This window comes from Nematostella vectensis, chromosome 3, assembly GCF_932526225.1.
Source record: "Nematostella vectensis chromosome 3, jaNemVect1.1, whole genome shotgun sequence".
Lineage (NCBI taxonomy): Eukaryota > Metazoa > Cnidaria > Anthozoa > Actiniaria > Edwardsiidae > Nematostella > Nematostella vectensis.
Window position 1 is genome coordinate 775,173 of NC_064036.1, and position 18,425 is coordinate 793,597.

At 40.5% G+C, this 18,425-nt stretch overlaps 1 protein-coding gene and 2 long non-coding RNA genes across 3 annotated transcripts in view; 2 read left to right on the plus strand and 1 right to left on the minus strand.

Moving 5' to 3' along the window:
* Positions 1-16,445, minus strand: LOC5517022. The gene is made up of 19 exons (XM_032386970.2): positions 14,289-16,445; positions 10,559-10,810; positions 9,313-9,985; positions 8,830-9,021; positions 8,300-8,511; positions 7,369-7,444; positions 7,044-7,240; positions 6,478-6,616; positions 5,720-5,975; positions 5,210-5,340; positions 4,162-4,533; positions 3,899-4,092; positions 3,365-3,578; positions 2,750-3,235; positions 2,320-2,384; positions 2,161-2,229; positions 1,990-2,088; positions 1,615-1,819; positions 1-672 (listed from the first exon to the last, which is right to left on the minus strand). Exons 1-19 carry the CDS (start codon positions 16,308-16,310, stop codon positions 155-157), a joined length of 6,372 nt encoding a protein of 2,123 aa, XP_032242861.1. The 5' UTR covers positions 16,311-16,445; the 3' UTR covers positions 1-154.
* Positions 4,388-6,219, plus strand: LOC125556770. The gene is made up of 2 exons (XR_007307439.1): positions 4,388-4,502; positions 5,794-6,219. It is a non-coding gene; the product is annotated as an uncharacterized LOC125556770 (long non-coding RNA).
* LOC125561400 overlaps positions 10,695-18,425 on the plus strand; it is a 14,124-nt gene continuing 6,393 nt past the window's right edge. Inside the window, exon 1 of the long non-coding RNA XR_007307438.1 lies at positions 10,695-10,833. This is a non-coding gene — a long non-coding RNA (uncharacterized LOC125561400). The remainder of the gene's footprint in view (positions 10,834-18,425) is intronic.

Consider the following 18,425-nt stretch of genomic DNA (forward strand, 5'->3'; position numbering starts at 1 on the left):
TAAGATGTTCAGTCCAATTTATTTACTTAGACATTTTTCATTTCAGGAACATCGTGCAACAAAATATATCAATAACCTAACTGACATACTATTTTGATTCGGCCATATTTAGAAAAGCATCTATCAAAGCAAATTGTTCAGAGGTATAAAAACCCTAACATTCATTGATTGTTTCACAATCTTCAACAGTTTCAGGTGAAGAAAGTGTTAAATGTTGCTCGTTCAAATTGTCTACTTGCACGACGGTCGTTTCCTCCTGCACCCCACATATATAAGGCGCTCGTGCCAGCAAATGTATCAAGGTAGTCAACCTATGAGCGAGCATCGCTATAAACTGAAACAAAATAATCGTTCCATAGACGGATAGAAACATGAGACCAACAAAGTCCACGCCTAGAAGTTTCAAATTGGAGTGTTTTACAAGGACCATTATGACGATCATCCATAACACATTGCTAATAAGAAAGACCATAAGGGTCGTATTCCTCAGATCTTCTAGTTTGTCTTTGAGTTCTGTGTTACCGTCGAATCCGGCGAGTTCCGGTTTAAGACAGGCTTCTCTTAAGCCATCCCAGAAATCATATTCAGCTCCATCGTCGCTATTGTCCACCTCGAGATCAATTGTTCGGCAGCGGTCGAGCTGACGTCGAGCATGGCGAATTTTTACTTGGCCTGTGGAGGGATGATTGATTAATAAGGAACATAACATTGGTGTGTTGGGAGAGGGGGTATTAAAAACTTTCCCAGCATAGCAGGAGCAAAGCAAAGAACAATCTTTAAAAAAGAAATAGTTCAAAAACAAAGAATCGTCCAGCAAAAGACTTTAGTGGCAAATACATCAATGCCTAGCTCTCTGTACTCCTAGTCTTTAGCTAAACAGAAAAGAAGGAATAAAATGCAGTAAAATAAGAAAGTTCCATAATATGCACTGATTCATTCTTCTGTAGAGAAAATACGACCTTAATCATTGAGATTCTGGTTTTGCCTCCCTCTCTAAGAGCCACGCTACTGTATCTTGTGTAATTGGTTTGTTTACTGAATTAAGCCTTTAATACAAAATAAGCTTAGTCCTTCTATTAACCCTGCATATAGTCCGGGGTCTGGGCTTCCTGAACATTCTGCGCGATCGACAACTGTGAAAACCGTTTGTGACTGCCTAATATCCCAAAGGGGACGAAGAATATCAAAGAAGCCTAATCAAGCTGCCATTTTATGCTCCCGCTCAATGCCGAGTCACACAAAGAATCCATTTAAATCGGCTAATTCAAGCAAATATCGTCCATCACGTATTAAACTTCATTCGCAGAATATGTTCTGAAGTTTCCTTGCGAATAAACACCGTTGTATTTTCAGTTACTAACAATAAAAAAGGAGTGGTTGATTGACATCCCTTAAAGTTTAAGTTGTCGCCTGAGGTTGGGCAACAAGAATCGGTCATTGCCGACAATCAAGGACGGGATTATTTTTGTAACTTTGTTAGGGTGAAATATCAGCCTTGGTAACATTAAATGTTCAGTTTGTAAATGCGAAAGGAATGATATTTTTTTTTGTTATTATCATTGTTATTTTCGCTTTCTCCACCCTTTGTTAGTTGTCTATTATAGGGTGACTCACCAGTATTGGGGTATTGCAGCTTTCTGATCGCCTGCCAAAGGATGTTAATGTGCGCCATCTTGTGCACACGGAAGGTCTCTTGGACCAGATCTCTCCCCATGCTTTTTACATCTTCAAGATCACTCGGCTCCGTATAGCTGTTATCGACAAAGTGAGGCCAGTATTGACCCAGACTGAGGTCTTCAAGCCATTGCTGTACGTTGTCCTACATAAATGACAGCATTCGCAATGAGTACGTAGAGTTATTATATCGATCTCGCGCGTAAATTTTTTTTTTCTTGGATCAGACAATCACCACTCACAATATTTAGATGTATAACCTCAACCCTTCGACCACTCACAATAACAATATCACAATAAAACTATTAAGCTCACCGGCACACCCTCATCGATTTCCAATTTAGGGATCTTTTTCAGGTGACGAGAGAGTTTCTGCCGGTGACCACGTGTAGTGATACCGATAGTCTCCAAATCCTAGGAAGAACACAGAAATTATATAGTTAAAGGGGCTTTACCAAGGCAGAAAATAAAATAGAGCAACAGTACCTTTTCTGTCATTGTACTGATGAACTTTAAATTGTCATAACCGTGTTCTTTGAATAACGGAATGTACACCTAAAAATCAAACGTAAAGTAAGGTTGTAAAAAAAAAAAACCAGCTAATCAGAAAAGCTGTTTATTCTTCTGGGGTCATAGACAGTGTACCTTCATGTTTCCCTTGAGCCATTCTTCCACAATCATGTCCAAGTCATACGTTCGCAGCTCGTCAACTGCCAAGTAATTGATAAAACTCATTTCATTTTCGAAATTTGGCAAATCGCTTTTTTTATATTTTACAGGCCCTTTTCAGTGTCCGAATACCGTTTAGATACCTCTATACAGAAGTCACTTGTTATGCCGTCGTGTTATACATTTTGTTAATCAACTGAGACGTTATTGTAATAGAATTTGTCTTTTATAAATGAATTAATCCTATAGACTTGTTCCAATGAGCAGGAACAAGCGCACCTCAACGAGTCAACTAAAACATCGTAACAGCGTTCTTTGGGGACGACATCAATAACCTGCACATCAGGCGATATACAAAGATATAAGCAGAATAATCGTGTACTGAGCAAATAATCTTTAATCATACCTGATGGGGCAGTCATAGACGACTGCATAGTATGGCGACGCCCACCATTCCCAGCTATTGATCCCGAGCTCATCTGCGGTAGAGTGTTACGCGAGTCCTCGGACACATACGCAGACTCTTGAGAAGCGCTCTGCTTAGAAAGGCTATTGCCGTTACTAGTCGTAGGTTGCAAATCAGGAGGAGCTGAGTTCCGTTTGGCACGCGGCCCAGGGTATTCACATGCCGCTTTTGATGGAACAGTTGAGTGTCGCTCTCCAGGTGCTAAAAGTTCTCGAGAACTCTCGAAGTCCGCCAGGTCATGTTCACTCGTCGGATCACCATTTAACCTGCTTCCCTTCGTGCTTCTATCGCGCGAAATGACCGGACTGGACGAAGTGCTAAGGCGTATTTGTGGCGGTTCAAGGAAATTTCCATGAACTGTGGAATAAGGAGGCACTTGATCGCTGAAGATGGATGCATAACTTTGGCGCCTCATTGCCATTACACCTAAAGATAACCCCAAGTCAAGTAACAATGAATAATTTTTCAGTCAAAGAGTGATGACCCAACACACTCCTTTCAAGTGCTCGCAAAGAGCTATTCCGTAACCCTGTAATAAACCGATCTGCCACTGACCTCGCGGATCCATCATCCTGGAGAACGTCCTGCTCCCCATGTCAAAACCATCGTCATATGCAAGGTTGCTGTCCCACCTCCCCGCGGGTCGGTATCGTGGTCCTTCCTTGTCACTCATTGCCGACGTCTCGATTCCGGAGCTCTCATCGTCTGAGTATTCGTCTTCATATGGAGTTTGTGCACGTCTCCGTTGACGCGGTTTCCTTTTTTTTTCCTGTCGTGGGGGAGTAAAAATAAAGAGTAGTTTAAGCAGTCAAAGCCACACCATTATAAAATGGTATTGTATTGTTTATGTTTCCGTCAGCGTAAAATCCTGCAGATCCACATTTTCACTGATAGTTTTTTAATTTCTTAATGCAATGATAGGTAGGGCTTGTTCTTCTTTTGTCTCTTCTGAAAAGCAAGGAATAGAGTTTGGTCTCTTTCGTATATCTTCGTTCTTTTTCTTCTTTCTTCATTCATTCTAGAATGTTCATCCATAGACAAGGGATAAATGTTAAAGACAAAGGAAATTTAGAGGTGTTTCGCTTTTACCTTCTCATCGATATTTTCTTCTTTTTTCTCCTCCTCTGTTTTTGCTTCAGTTGTGCTTTTTGTGCTCCTTCTAGCTATTGCCTTCATCAACGGTTCGCAGCAGCAGGAGAAACGTTCTTTTAGGATAAACCAAAGCTCGTGAAACGCAGTTGGCTTTTGGCCGCTTGCGACGGCTGCTTTCCCCTCCCTGGTCCCTGAAAAAAGACCATCAGTGTAGTATGCACGTGTGGTTTCTTAAACGACATTATTTCAAATGTACTTACCCCATGATCTATCGGTCATATTGACCACAGAATATATGGTCAGCAGCAGATATCCGGATGGTAGGCACAGCAAGTACCACAGGCCGTTGATCAGACAGTACGCCTCGGTCGGGTGCATCAGTGCAGCCACCATGAAGATCCCTGCTAGTCCACCGAGGTACAGCGTGCTGATACCAGCAGGCAACATTAGCTCCACGCTTGTAGACACGGTGGGTGTGGCAACCGTGCTGTTTGGAGGGATGGTTGGGGTCTGTTTAACTATCCTTCGCACTTCAAGCTCGTTGGCGATCTGCGCCGCGACGCCGATGGTGACCAGGATCATAATTACAGCGAACACGAAGGTCAGGAATTTGGCAGTTTTGAGCTGGAAATCTAGAGGTGGTGATTTGTTAGTTAGTATAGACAGCAAAGGTAATGATAATTAAACTTTTGTGTTATGTAGAATGGTAGAGAAGACGTACTGATGATGACGACTATAAAGACAATGATGATGATGATGATGATGATGATGATGATGATGATGATGATGGTGATGGTGATGGTGATGGTGATGGTAAGGAGGATGAGGATGATAATGATGATGAGGATGATGATGATGATGAAAATGATGATGATGATGAGGAGGAGGATGAGGAGGAGGATGATGATGAGGAGGATGATGATGAGGATGATGATGAGGAGGGTGATGAGGAGGATGATGAGGAGGAGGACCGTGGTAGTGCTGGTGTATGTTAACATTGCTGGTAACTGTGATGATGACCAAGATAAAATAGCTGCCCCGATGTTGGTAAAAAAAGGAAGACAGTGACGCTGATGACGACGATGTAGATAATCATAAGCACGATATGTTGATTTGGAGTAATAATTCAGGGGCGTAGCCAGGGGGTGGCCAAGGGGGCCCGGCCCCCCCCCCCCCCTTCTAGCAGTCAAAAATGCAGTAATGTATGAGACATTTTATCCTGTGTCTTAAATAAAGGGCCTTTTGGCCCCCCTCCTGTTGAAAATCCTGGCTACGCCGCTGTAATTATTTAGCACGCTCGTCGGTTACCTTGCGACATAAAGAGGCAAATGAGCCCGTACGTCAGGGTGATGAGGGAGAGGAGAATGACTGATGTGTTCTCATTGGCGCCAACACCGTACACCATACCGCCCACAATCACAAGAATAACAGTCGATGGTCTGCAGGACGCAACGAATTACAGTTATACAGGGCCGTAGCAGGGGGGGGGGGGGGGGGTTCATATGGAAATGAACACTAGGGGGGTGATTGTACTGTATGTTTCTAATGTTTCTGTATTGTGTGCCCCCTTATCTTACGTGGCCTGCTACGGCTCTGTTACATGATAAATGGGACCCCTTGTTTTATGGCAACATGATTTACATGAGAGAGATAGAAAAGTACGAGGATAAGTGTTCAGCAAAGCTGAACCCCCCCCCCCCCCCCCCTACATTTTCAGCCAATGGATATAGAATGACAGTGTTAAAACAAACAGAGACCCCTATTTTCTATTGATGGAAGGACAGGGCAAACAGCAAGGTGAAGCACTCCTTTACTAACCCTATGATGGTGGAGACTAGGAGGAAGAGCTGGAAAATGATAAAAGGGACTGAGATGTGTTCGTTGTTTCCTAGCGTCACTCGCCATTCGCTGATTAGAAGTGCCAGGTTGGCCAGTGTAGAAGGCATCCACCGCCGACGCTGCTTGTAAAACTCGTCAAAGTTCATGGGACAGTACGTGACATCTTCTGCGGCTGCGCAGTACATCAAACGCCAGCCCGCCTGAACCATTAGCGTGCACATCCAGCGGTCTTCGCCTGTATGGTATGCGCCAACGATCAGATAAAATTATGCTCTGAAGTTAATGTAAGGGGAATAGTGTTTTGGTGCCTACTTACGAGAACTTTTCTAACAATAGTAGAAATTAGGATGGCACAAAAGCAAACGTCTGTCTTGATCATTTATATTGAAATGATAAGAAACTCATTATCAAAATATTCATATGGAATCTAATATAATATTGGAAAATTAAAAAGAAAAAAATAAGAGAAAATGAACAAAGAAAAAAATTGAGAAAGAATTTCGTTGGAACGGTGGAGAATACGCTGTTTACGGAATCACGGGTTCTGTGTCTCTTGCCGCCAGTAAAGTAAAAGTCGGTTGCAAGAAAACGCCGCACAAGAGTAATCACAAGAGAACCTGCTTGACTTTCTTTCGCTTGGTTTTTGGACAATTAGGTTCACCTCGTGTTAAGAGCTCTCTCGTATCCTAGTGAAACCAACGACAAGCATTTCAATACAAAATGTTATGTATGCATACCCATATCTTTGGTTAGAAACTCGAAAGCTTCGTTGACAGTGGTTGAATAAGTCGGGAGAATATCGCGCACGGCTTGACAACGGTACAAACTGAAACATCCGGGACAGCACAGCACAGATCCAAACATGTGATTGGCTACCTGCAATTGATTGAGGCTAGCATAATTATAGATAGTAGCAATATTATCTTGTATTAAGATAGTTGTTGGGTTTCCAGCTTTTGGAGTACCTGTTCTGGAAATACGTTGTTGTTTGATACTTGTTAATGATGATGTTGAAAACGTAGCGATAATAATAATTATTATTATTACGAGCTAATAATAATAATAGTTGTGGTTTGTTGGCGATAATAATGATAATAATGTTCATGACCATAGCAATTATGAGTATGAAGATGGCGATAATAATGATATTATGATGACTTATTATTATTATAGTGATGGTATGGTGATGTGCCTGGAAATTCGAATGGTGATAATGGTAGCGCGTTTGTGATGATGATCATCATGATGATATTGTTTATAATGATAACGATCAATGCTTGGTAGTGGTGGTTGTTTATTTTACCTTCATGAACCAATGACCGATGGCGTAGTCGAATATCTGATACCATACAAGTGGTCCCTTTCCCATGGGGTGTGTCCTGCCACACACGGCACCTATTGTCTCATCCTGGAGCATGTAGTCGATCAAAGCTTCCATCGAATCGTGCTTGAAATTAACATCTGCGTCAGTTGTCAAGATAAACGTTTGATCGTCACGGACTACAAACAGAGAATTACTAAGCGTTACCACTGTGAAAGTACTGCTGTTTTAATGTAATTGCTCCTGGCTTCAAATGAAGATTCGAATGATGTATCATTTATAGCACATGGAGTGACTGGTTACTCACCACCGAGGATTTTTTGCTTGTGATCAAGAACATAAGACATGTACATAACTTGACTCCATCGCTTCTTGTTTTTCACCTAAACAAATGAAATGGGTTTAAATCCTTGTATTGGATATTTGTCTTGGAAATTTTAATTTTATTTTTAACATTTATTTTAAATATTTCTATGTATATATATATATATATATATATATATATATATATATATATATATATATATATATATATATATATATATATATATATATATATATATATATATATATATATATATATAAAATGATGGTTGAAGGCTTTCATAGAAAGTGCTCAATACTCGAAAAGTAGAGCGGTGTATAGTGTTGGTTTGAGAAAAATACAAACTACATAGGTTTCCCTATGTAGTTTGGGAAACCTATGTAGTTTGTATTTTTCTCAAACCAACACTATACACCGCTCTACTTTCGAGTATTGAGCACTTTCTATGAAAGCCTTCAACCATCATTTTATATATATATATATATATATATTGGTTTAAATATATATATAGGGGTTATTATGACTAATGATAACATGATGGTGAGGTTGTTGAAAACGATGATATTGACTATGCTGAAGGGCCGTGTCCACAGGATGGGACCCAGAGAGATGACTATACTGACTTCAAGGAAAGGGCAATAGTTCACTAGATCCAAAATACACACGAAACAAAGTCATCTCTTTGACAAATGACCAGGATGTTAACAGAAATCCAATTGACATTCAGCGTATCCCTCGTATTCACTCGGCACATGACCATGAATGTGGGGTCCGGACCCCTTGGACCCCCCTCTGCACACGCCCCTGTGCTGATGATTGTATGATCAAAAATATTGTGACGAAGATGACGACAGCGTCGAAGACGAAGATGATGATGAGTCAAAGTAAACAAAACAGATCGAAGTCCACTGACCTTGGTGTTATCCTTGAGATGTACCGTGAACGGCATGCCTCCTGGTAACTTCCACCGCAGCTGCATTCCATACGGGGTCTTGACCTTAACGCACGCCTTCATCTGAACCTTGAGACTCGTCTCAACCAGCGACACGAGCTGAAGGATGTAAGAGTTCATCTTCTCCGCCTTGATGCAGCCATCAAAAAAGACATGCGACTCTATGTGTCGACCTATGATAAGAGGAAGAAGATATGCGATTCTATTAGTCAACCTATAACAAGAAAAAAGTTTGACTACTGGAAGTAGAGTTTCCTGAAGAAACGATTTATTTATAATCACATTCAAGAATAGATCATAATGAATGTGGTCATATTTCTAGCCCCGGCTAAACGCTCGCTCTTATGTTTCTGCTATAGTTTTTTTTATGTTTTCTCGAGTGGCTAAAAGAGAACACATGCCATGAATGTATGCACGCGCATGGCGATTCTTCAAGGTTTTGTTTTAGCTTAGTCTCGGCTTGAGAGTCATCTGATTCTTCGCCAACTGACCTGCCTGCTTACTCGCCGAGTCGACGTCGTGCAGAGAGTTCAGCAGCTGCTCCATTTCGTAATCCTCCTCGTGGTACATTGTTGTGCAGATAAACACATACGTATCACGTGATAGCCTTGCTTGTGACACGTGATCGTCGTCAGTTACCTGGTTACGTCGATTTAGCAGGAGGTTGGGCTCGAGTAATGGTCCTGAAAATATATGGGGAAAAAACATTAATAAACTGTGCATTTTAGGGAAAGCGAACATACGTATACTACATAAACAATGTTCACCTTAAGATATTTAAAGTCAACTCAAATAGAGTCTTAACAAAGAACGAGTGGGACCTACAATTCGTCGGATTATTAACTGTGCATCTGAGGGAAAGAGAACATAATTATACTACATAAACAATGTTCACCTTAAGATATTTAAAGTCAACTCAAATAGAGTCTTAACAAAGAACGAGTGGGACCTACAATTTCTTAGTTTTACCTTACCATTGTAAGAAGGCAGCCAGAATAAATGATTCGCCTTGCCCATGATATATCCATTACTCTTCCAAACGTAGTAGCCAGTCGATATAAACTGTCCAACCCATATAAATAAGCCAACAGCTACTACATATTTCATGTTGTCCGTTGGTCCACAGGGAACGGGTATAACAGATGTCCCGCAAATCCCCTGGACTTGCACTATCACAAAAGCGAAAGGCGTGGCGAGAGTGAGGGGTAGAGCAAAACCGATTTTCTGCACGCACATTGCGCAAGCAAGCCAAGCAAGATGATACCCAGCAAACGTGCTAAATATCTGCACCAAAAAGTACATATAAGAACTTGTGCCAGAGATGGCAGTAAGTCCGGCCCCTAGTTGAGTAATATCAGCTACTTTGAAGACTGAACAGAAAAGAATGCTGATTAACGGTGTTATGGCTACTTTCACTACGGACATGATCAGTGCAGCTTTAGCTCGAGCAGATTTTTTCCTTATCTTCAGTGTCGCAGAGCCACCCTCTGCTCGCGACAGGCTATTGGCGGATTGCGCAGCAATTATTTGTCTCTGCTGTGCGCTTAGTCGTGGTTTTGTTTGAAGTTTACGAATCTTTGGTGACCAGGCAACGGAAAGTAGGACAAGTGAAATGGGCACGGCGATCTTTGCTTCTATTCGGGTGATCTGTTGACCAAAGAAATACACAAATACATATATTTTGAAAAGCAAAGGAAATTCAAGATATATACATTGAAATAACGTTTTTAGCGATATTAGGAGTTAAGGTGATTGTAGGTGGCGGGCGATATGAATGATGGTAATAGTGGACTTAAGCTAAGAGATCACGTGACCTTCCTGAGTGGCAAATTTAAAAAAATTAAATAAATCAGAAATGACTGCGCCCGTCACACCAGAGAACTACAAAAAAATAAAATCTTTAAATGAAACTCAACCCTTTCTAAAAAAAAAAAATTCGTAAGCGCTGAATAAGTTGCTTTTTGTTGCTGCTAAAAGGCGGAGCGCGCGTTTGTCACCCAAACAAGTCCCCTATCATGACGAGGATGAGCAATGAAAACGCTTTAGATAATGATGATGATGATGAATTTGAATAAGCAGTGGTGGATGCTGCATTATTGGTAATTGAAATGAAGATGATGGTTGTATTATCTCTTCTATTGTTGTTGTCTGTAATGGTAGTGTTGATTATGTTGCTATGGTTATCTTAATGGTAAGATAATCTTAATGGTATGCACTTACTCTGTCAGTGTTGATCAGCACAATAAGCCCTACTAACTGCAAGGCTGCAGACACGCCAAATATCAAGGTCTGTATCTTGCCAGCCTTGGTTCCCCATCGTTTGCGCATCTTATGGACCTGCCATACAGTTGGCGCAAAAAACAGCGTGGACAAGAGGAGTACTAATAAGTCCGGTGGTACCTCTAATACAGTGGGCGCACATATGGTCAGAAAACACAGACACGAAGTCTCCACAAGACCGCCTGCGAGTATCTGTGGAATTAAGAGCACGAGAGGTGAGAGGGTGATTGAGAAAGCCAATGCAATATTGTCGATTGAATTTAGTAAATAATGTCAAACTTTGTTTTGGATTGTTATGTCGAGATTTAAGCACATTTTCCTGCTAGCAGAGGCCGAATGCCAGCCAAGCGAAATACAAAGAAAAGAGGCCTCTTCTAGCAGTATTATTATCGACATTACTTCAGCACGTTTTATCCGAGATTTATCCGTATTTAAATAAACTTTATAAGTGTTTACACTAAATTTTGCTTAGTTGAAAACTATGCCAAGATTAAGTAAGAATCCTTGGCTTCCTTCGAAGAAGGCTAAGCGAGAAAGAAAGCCCAAAACAGAGAGTTGTCTCCGTTCGCGGTCTTTTGAACTTTTCCGCGTTCTTCTTTTCTTCGGTACAAGCTTGTTTCGGCATAGGCATCTTCCTTCACTTGCACGACTAGCGCTATGACATTTGAGCGCCTTGGGGTTTTCCCGCTGCGTGTCGAGCGTGCAATGTGATTGGTTGCCAAACGCGGCTCTATTTGCTCTTCGTCTGTCATTGCTGTCACGCTGCCTCTAATGTTTACACAACTTCAATCCCCGTTATCCCGCAATCAAATCTCACCCCAAATTACTCTAAATATGTGAATTAAAGGTACACTTCTAACCGCCCGATTCCTGCGCAACTTGGCAAACGTCTTGTATAGATATTGTTCTGTCACACCGTGCCGCGGATAATTAATAGCTTTATTCGCTACGGATTTAATTAGCGCGTTGTCAAATGTAGACACGGTTTGTCAGTTCAGTACATGACGAAGGATATAAAGCAGATCCCGGGAGGTTACGCGCTTTTGGTGTGCATAAATAATTCGCATGTTTAAAAGTGGTCGATTTCGCACTTCGGACCAGGCAAAAGCACTCAAAATTAAGCGTGTATAAAAAAATGATCATTTTAGGAAGAAAGTACAATGATTAAGCTTTTAATTGATATATAGTTTGTTGGCATTTACTTTAATCCGCCGCGAGCGCGAGCAATTTTGCCGGGACGATCGGGGTAATTACCGCTTGGTACTACGGTATCCTTAAGTGGGTCGTACTGCAGAGGCTTCGTTAAATGAATAACTTATTATCAGAAGAGAAAACAGTGAAAAGTTTCCTTGGTACCAGACCCCCAAAACGACAACGTTTGCTATATATGATTTTGACACACTCTACTGAGTATTCGAGAGGGGAAAGAAACGCTGCGGTAAAGTCTAGAATATCATCCAAAAAAGGATCTAGGTTCTACACGAAGACGACATTCTTAAACCGAGTGGTGCGTGCTTCCTTTACGTCATACAAAGTGGCGTTAACTCAATTCTCTAAGTATCCAAATACTTGTTATGTCAAACTTTCAAGAAATCGTGGCATCACCTGTCTGTGATACAATATCACTAGTACTTACATCAAGTATTGACAAGTAATTAGCAAATGTGTTGCGAGACCCTTGCCTTGGAGTATTCATTTTGTTATTTTCTTCTCTTGTTTAGTATCTTGTAAAGCATGTTAAGAATAACATGTAAAATAAAAAACAATATTAATGTCAAGGTTGTATTAAAGTTAAAGTTTTATGATATCAAAGTTTATATCTTCAAGATCATTCCTATTACCACGAATGGATGTATTAGCTATATAAGTCATTAATTTCAAAATACTCGATTGACATATTGTCCATGTCTGACTGCCTTTTTACTTATTACCAGAAGAAAAGCGTTCTTTGAGACTGCTTGTTCATGTTATTCTAAAATAGTTTCGATTTTTGAAAAAAAAAAACAGCAAATTACTAGATAAAGCATCGCATTTAGGGTAACAGGTGACTTAATTTGCAACTTAAAAACAACTATCAGTCAGTTCACTATTGATGAATAGATAATTTGTTATCATAAAATTGTAAGTCTTTACAACTGTTATCGGATATTTTACACGCGCTTCAAACGTCATATCGAAGCAATATTTATCAAGTGCCCTTTTTCATGAAAAGGGTTTGCCTGACAAACCAGATAACTGCGATTTCCATGCAGATAGACCCATTTCATCTAGTTTCATTGATTTTATTTTCGATAAAGATAGTTTTTTACGGGAAGTGACTACCAAACTTAAATAAATGCATCAATAACCACTAGGAATTAGATTTGACTCGATTCACTTCTTTGTCTTGTGACCAAAAATAGAAAATCTAAACAATGGTATTCTTGATATTTCCGCTCGTACTTAGACATGCTTTTCGACCTGAGCTCATGAAATGTTGAATAAATAACAATATATATGTATATATAATGAATAATATATATTTTGCCCAAAAGTCCATTACTGCATCATGACATAAATTAAATCAACGAGCTGTTTTATTCTCTCTGCGAAAGCACTTGAATTCTCGTGTGATTAATTAACCTTGATTACTTTGTAGTGGATATATTTAGCCTTCTTTAGATTTTGTAAAATCGTGGCATCATCTGTCTGTGATACAACTTTACCCGGAAATCACACCCTTGCGACAAATAAGGAATGGACTTTCACAGAAACAACATTATTCACATCAAGTAGCATGCTTAATTTCTGAATCGAAATGAAAAATTTAAGGCAAACTTTTCTAGAAATTTAATGTGGATGAACCTCGACCAACCAAACTCTACTGACCGAGATGTTGATTATATCCGATGTGGGACGAACATGAGATTTGATGAGGTGATTCATCAAGGAAGACAGTTAAACTTGGCCTCAAACGGAGGTTTCTTCTGGAGGCTTCTTCACACCACATGGCTTTTAGCGTCATAATCATTTGATTTATGGGGAATACTTATGAAAGCTGTACGCAGAACTTGACATAAGTTGGGACACTTATGGTTGGTCAGCAACATTTTTGCAAAAATATTTCGGTGATTTCGTTATGAAAGAAACTATAGTAAGCACAGAGCACGAAATAGCTTATTAAGAACAAATGTAAGAGTAGTTTGGTCCATTATGTGGACCTTGCTTTTGCTTAATGCTAAAAACCACTTTTTAACTAATATAATCAAAATACGGTAAACCTCAATATGTCCGGATCAGTGTCATAAGAACAGTTTCAACACTTAAGAACGAATTCCTCAGATTGCGCTCCAACTGAGCCTAAACGAAGCTAATAAAGCTAAGATAATTGGTTGCTTACGTTTTTACACAGTAGCACATACGCTTACTACCTGCTAGCGTAAAAAAAACTTCTCTCCTTATCTCAGTTGTCGTCCGTCGTCCAGAAACACCTTTGCGGAAGTTCCTATATGTTTCTAAGCTAAGGAGGTTAACCGTAAATTAAAGCTACTTCGTGAGTTTTTTTTTTCAAAGAAAACAACTTATCTTATCCATCTTGCGGGCTTAAATGAAGGGAGAAGACAGAAATGCTCTTGTTCTAATTCCCCTCCATCTTCTATTTTTTACCAAAAAATTAGTGTAAAGAACTTACCCATCTGATGGCTGATGGCCTTGGCCACGGATTACTTCTGCGTCTATCCCATATCCCATATAACAACGAGTAACCTTGGGGAATCATCATTATAAGCACTAGAATAAGAAATATTGCCTCTTTTTTGTGGCCTTCTTTGCTATATCCTGGCATCGTCGAGTTTGCCAGAGTCAGGTTCTTTGACAGAGTTGAGTATTCATGTCCAATGATCAAAAGACAAATCTTGTTCGCTGTGACACAAAATAAAAGCAGCAGTGCCAGAATAATTGAGACTAGCCATTTTGCAGAGCATGAATATATATTCCTACATATATCGACTTGGTCATCTATTCGCGCTTGCGTTTTAGGTGCTTGTTCTACCGTATATCGCGTTTGCTGCACCGTGCTTGCAGATGAAGTAGAGAAGGCGGATCCATGCCGTGTGAATTCAAAAGGATCAACCGGTGATGGAAGCTGTTCTGTTAGCATGGTACTCTCAACTTTCTCCGCCCATTCCCTAATTCTTTCAGTGTTTCTATCAATGAAATCATTGTCTTCATCATCTAAAGTGTCCTGGTTAACAGTCTTTGCTTTTACTGGAATATCAATGCTTGTTTTCGACATGTTTTCCTCTGGGGGACACGATTCAGATCTAGCCCTTCTTATAAGCTGTTCAAATTTGATTTCTTCGTGGATGTCATCTAATGATTTTGATTTCTTTCTAGACAGATTCTCTTTGTTAAAAATCGGGCGAGTTTTAAGAGAAACGGGAATTGGTACTGTTTCATTGTGTACCTGTACTTGTGTCACCGTGGGTTTATTTGAGTTTACCTTGTCAAGTTTGTTGTCCTCGATATCGCTGGCACCTTTATCAGAGAAGTGATCCGAAGAAGAATTATTAAAATCTGTTTTGTCTATCAATAAAAACCTATTGATTTGCGCACTTTCATAGTAATTTCTTTCCAGTTCATTAGTAACTAATTTAGGATCGTTTGGTTCCGACTCTGTTGGGCTATTTGACTGCGATGCTAATCTCCGACCCTTTTCCACGCGATCATTTCTAGCGTCAAACATAATGCTTTCGTCAATATCAACATCTGTCTCTTTGGCGACATACTTCGAGCGCGAGTGGGTACTATCAGGTGTACCACCCGCGCTTAGGGACCGACTTGACTCATCTCTGAACGCCTCTGTAAACACTGAAGTCATACTGGAAGCAATAGACTTGTCCCTCGGATGACATCCATAGCCTCCAAAGTCACCATCGCTAAAACCACCATTTCCCCCTCCCATTTCATAATCCCTCGGAAACGGCGGCTGCACTGCACCACTCCTCCGTTGCTGGAACGATGCGGGGAGTCTTGCTGAAGAGATATATCTATGAACAGGCGAGAGGCCGCCACTCGGAATCGTCGGCACCATGCCATCAGCCGAGCGGCGCCGCTGATAGACCTCTTCGTCTGCCTCATCCTCGTCATTCAGAAGTCCTGGAACAGATTTTGGTCTGTCAATACGACGTGGGCCGGTGGGTACCCTGGGAGCCTGCGGGTTAAAGCGCCGTTGGCTCCTTATCGGTGGTCTCCGCAGGGGTATTGGAATACCAAGCATGCCGTGGTCTGGAGGGATGTAGGCCTCTGGTGGCGGTTGCCTCCATGGGTATGGCGGTTGGGGTGGTATGTACCCCTGTGGCGGGCCATAATGCACGTGATAGTACCTAGGGTCGACCACTGCTGGGTAGTACGCACTTTGCGGCAAAGTTCCATACTGATATGGATTGTCTATATATCCGTCGAATCCCATCATAGATTCCATAGAAATACCTTGCGATACCTTGCGTCTCCTTCCACGATAGTGATTCCTGCTTGCTGCTAGTCTTGGACTCACGCTAAAACCCTCCATCTCCATATCATCCAGCTCGTTATCGACGCTGTGACAGTGTCGAGTCATCCGCGGGTCCATGTTTACAGGCTGATTCCCATAAAGTGAAGGATCGCCTTGCTCATAATCAGCCCAAGGCTGATACGCTTCGGCTTCACCGTACATCACAGAAACACTCAGTTTAGGTCAGTAATTCCGACATCGTGTATAGATAGATCATAGTTTTAACAGCGGCCAGCGCTTACGATATGACCAAATGAACACGAAACCTACTCGCATAAGTGTTATGACTAACGCAATGCGGACATTAGAACTCTAGTACCCCAATATCACTGTATTCTGTATGTCACATAAAACTAACGAGCAAAACGCAACGGACCATGCCGCAGCAACTGGTAAAAAATATAAAAACTAACCGGTTTGATCAACTAAAAGCACGCATACAATTCCACCTCGTCTAAGGATGATATTTTGTTTATATATATTTACATGTGTATATTTCTAAAATAAATTTAAATTACCATATGTAGTCTTGGCGGGAAAGAAGCAAGTAAATTATGTATTTTTCGTGATGACGCACATCTCTTCATCTTGTAAGATCAGTCAGCTAGACTCAAGTTTGTGGATACTAAAAGCTATATGAACGGAATTACGTACATATCTCTTGTACTCGAGCGTACAAGCATACACACTAAATTTCACAAACTAGAAAAAAAAACCCGAAGCAAAAACGTGTGTTACAAAGGCAAATAAAAGTGCGAAAAAAGCGCTGCGTATCGGCAAAGGTACGAGAAGATTGAATTATCCTTGACAGACAAAAAGCTCAATATTACTAGGGCTGAACAAAGATTATGATATGGATCGAATCAGGTTATAATGAAGGTCTTAATGAGATTTAAATATAGATTTTAAATACAACAAGGGCGCAGATGTGGTCGAGTCGAAGGAAGCAAGCAATGCAAAATGCAAGAAAGCATTAACAAGCAAATAAGCACTCATGCAAGCAATCAAGCTTTAAACAAGACAAGCAGAACTAGTAAGCAAACGCGCAAAACACCTAAACTTTAACTTAAAAAACGAAACGTTTTTTACTAGATTCAAGTAGAATAAAACTTTAATTCGTCCCCCCCCCCCCCGCCCTTTAGAAACTCTGTTTGAACAATTCGGCTTTAAAACTGATTGTTGCCGTGAAGACAAACTGAGCAAAATTCCTTGTTTTACCAAACGACAACCTTATGCTATAACCCATTTATCTAAGACTAAGAGACTGTAATTATAGTTCATATAAAGTCATGATAGCTTTTTGAAGGCCTACACGCATCGTAGTTAGAAAGTTGAAGTCTTTCGTCCTATAACAAGTTCGCCCGCGTTTTATACATTCTGCACCTATATTTCAAATAAGGTTGCGCTCAGAGACTCAATGTGTCGTAAGCCACACGGGTTTATAAGAAAATAAAAACCTTAAACAAACGATTAATCTAGGTTTGGAAACTCTAATACACGAAGGGCGCAGTCATGGGCTCAGTCATAGGCTCAGACATTTGGCTACGCATAAGATTTGGCCTGTGGTGACCTGGGACAGCGCGCGCAACACGGACCGATTATTCTCTTATTTTTATCGACGTTCGGGAAAGGAGGGGCTGCAATTAGTTAGAAATGTTTTGATCTCTAGGTTCATGGGCCGCTCCTCTGATTTGCAAAATAGAGAATAATAAAAACAATAGAATAGAACAGAAGACTAAAGATATAGTCGGCAAAGAGCAAAGAGAAGAAACCGCCCAAAATAAACTGTGATTAAGACAAAATCATTTGACTGAGACAGTCTAATACTGACTTAGACAATAAGTGATTCAAGTGATTTGCAAACAATGTTTGATAAACATTCTAAAAATGATAAAAGATTTGAGCACCAGCAGTATTACAGGACTGAGGAAAAATGGGTAAATTTACCCGTCATATGGATCAATCTGTTGTTCTTGGTCCTGAAACTAAATTGTTCTTTCTTTTTGTTGCGCTAGGAACACATTGGCGAATAATGACGTCACTATCCGATTCTTTTGTCAATAAATGCTTCATTAAAAGTTAATGGTCTTTCACATATATAAGCTGACCCACATTTGATACTTTTGGTAATATAAGATATTCCCTTGTATATGTGTCAAACTGTGCTTGTTGTACATGGCACCACTAATATGTTTATTAAGTTAAACTTTCAATAGCATTACGGTTTATTCGCTTCTTCTCTCTGTGTGCGCGGGGGCCCCATCTAGAGCTCCAAGT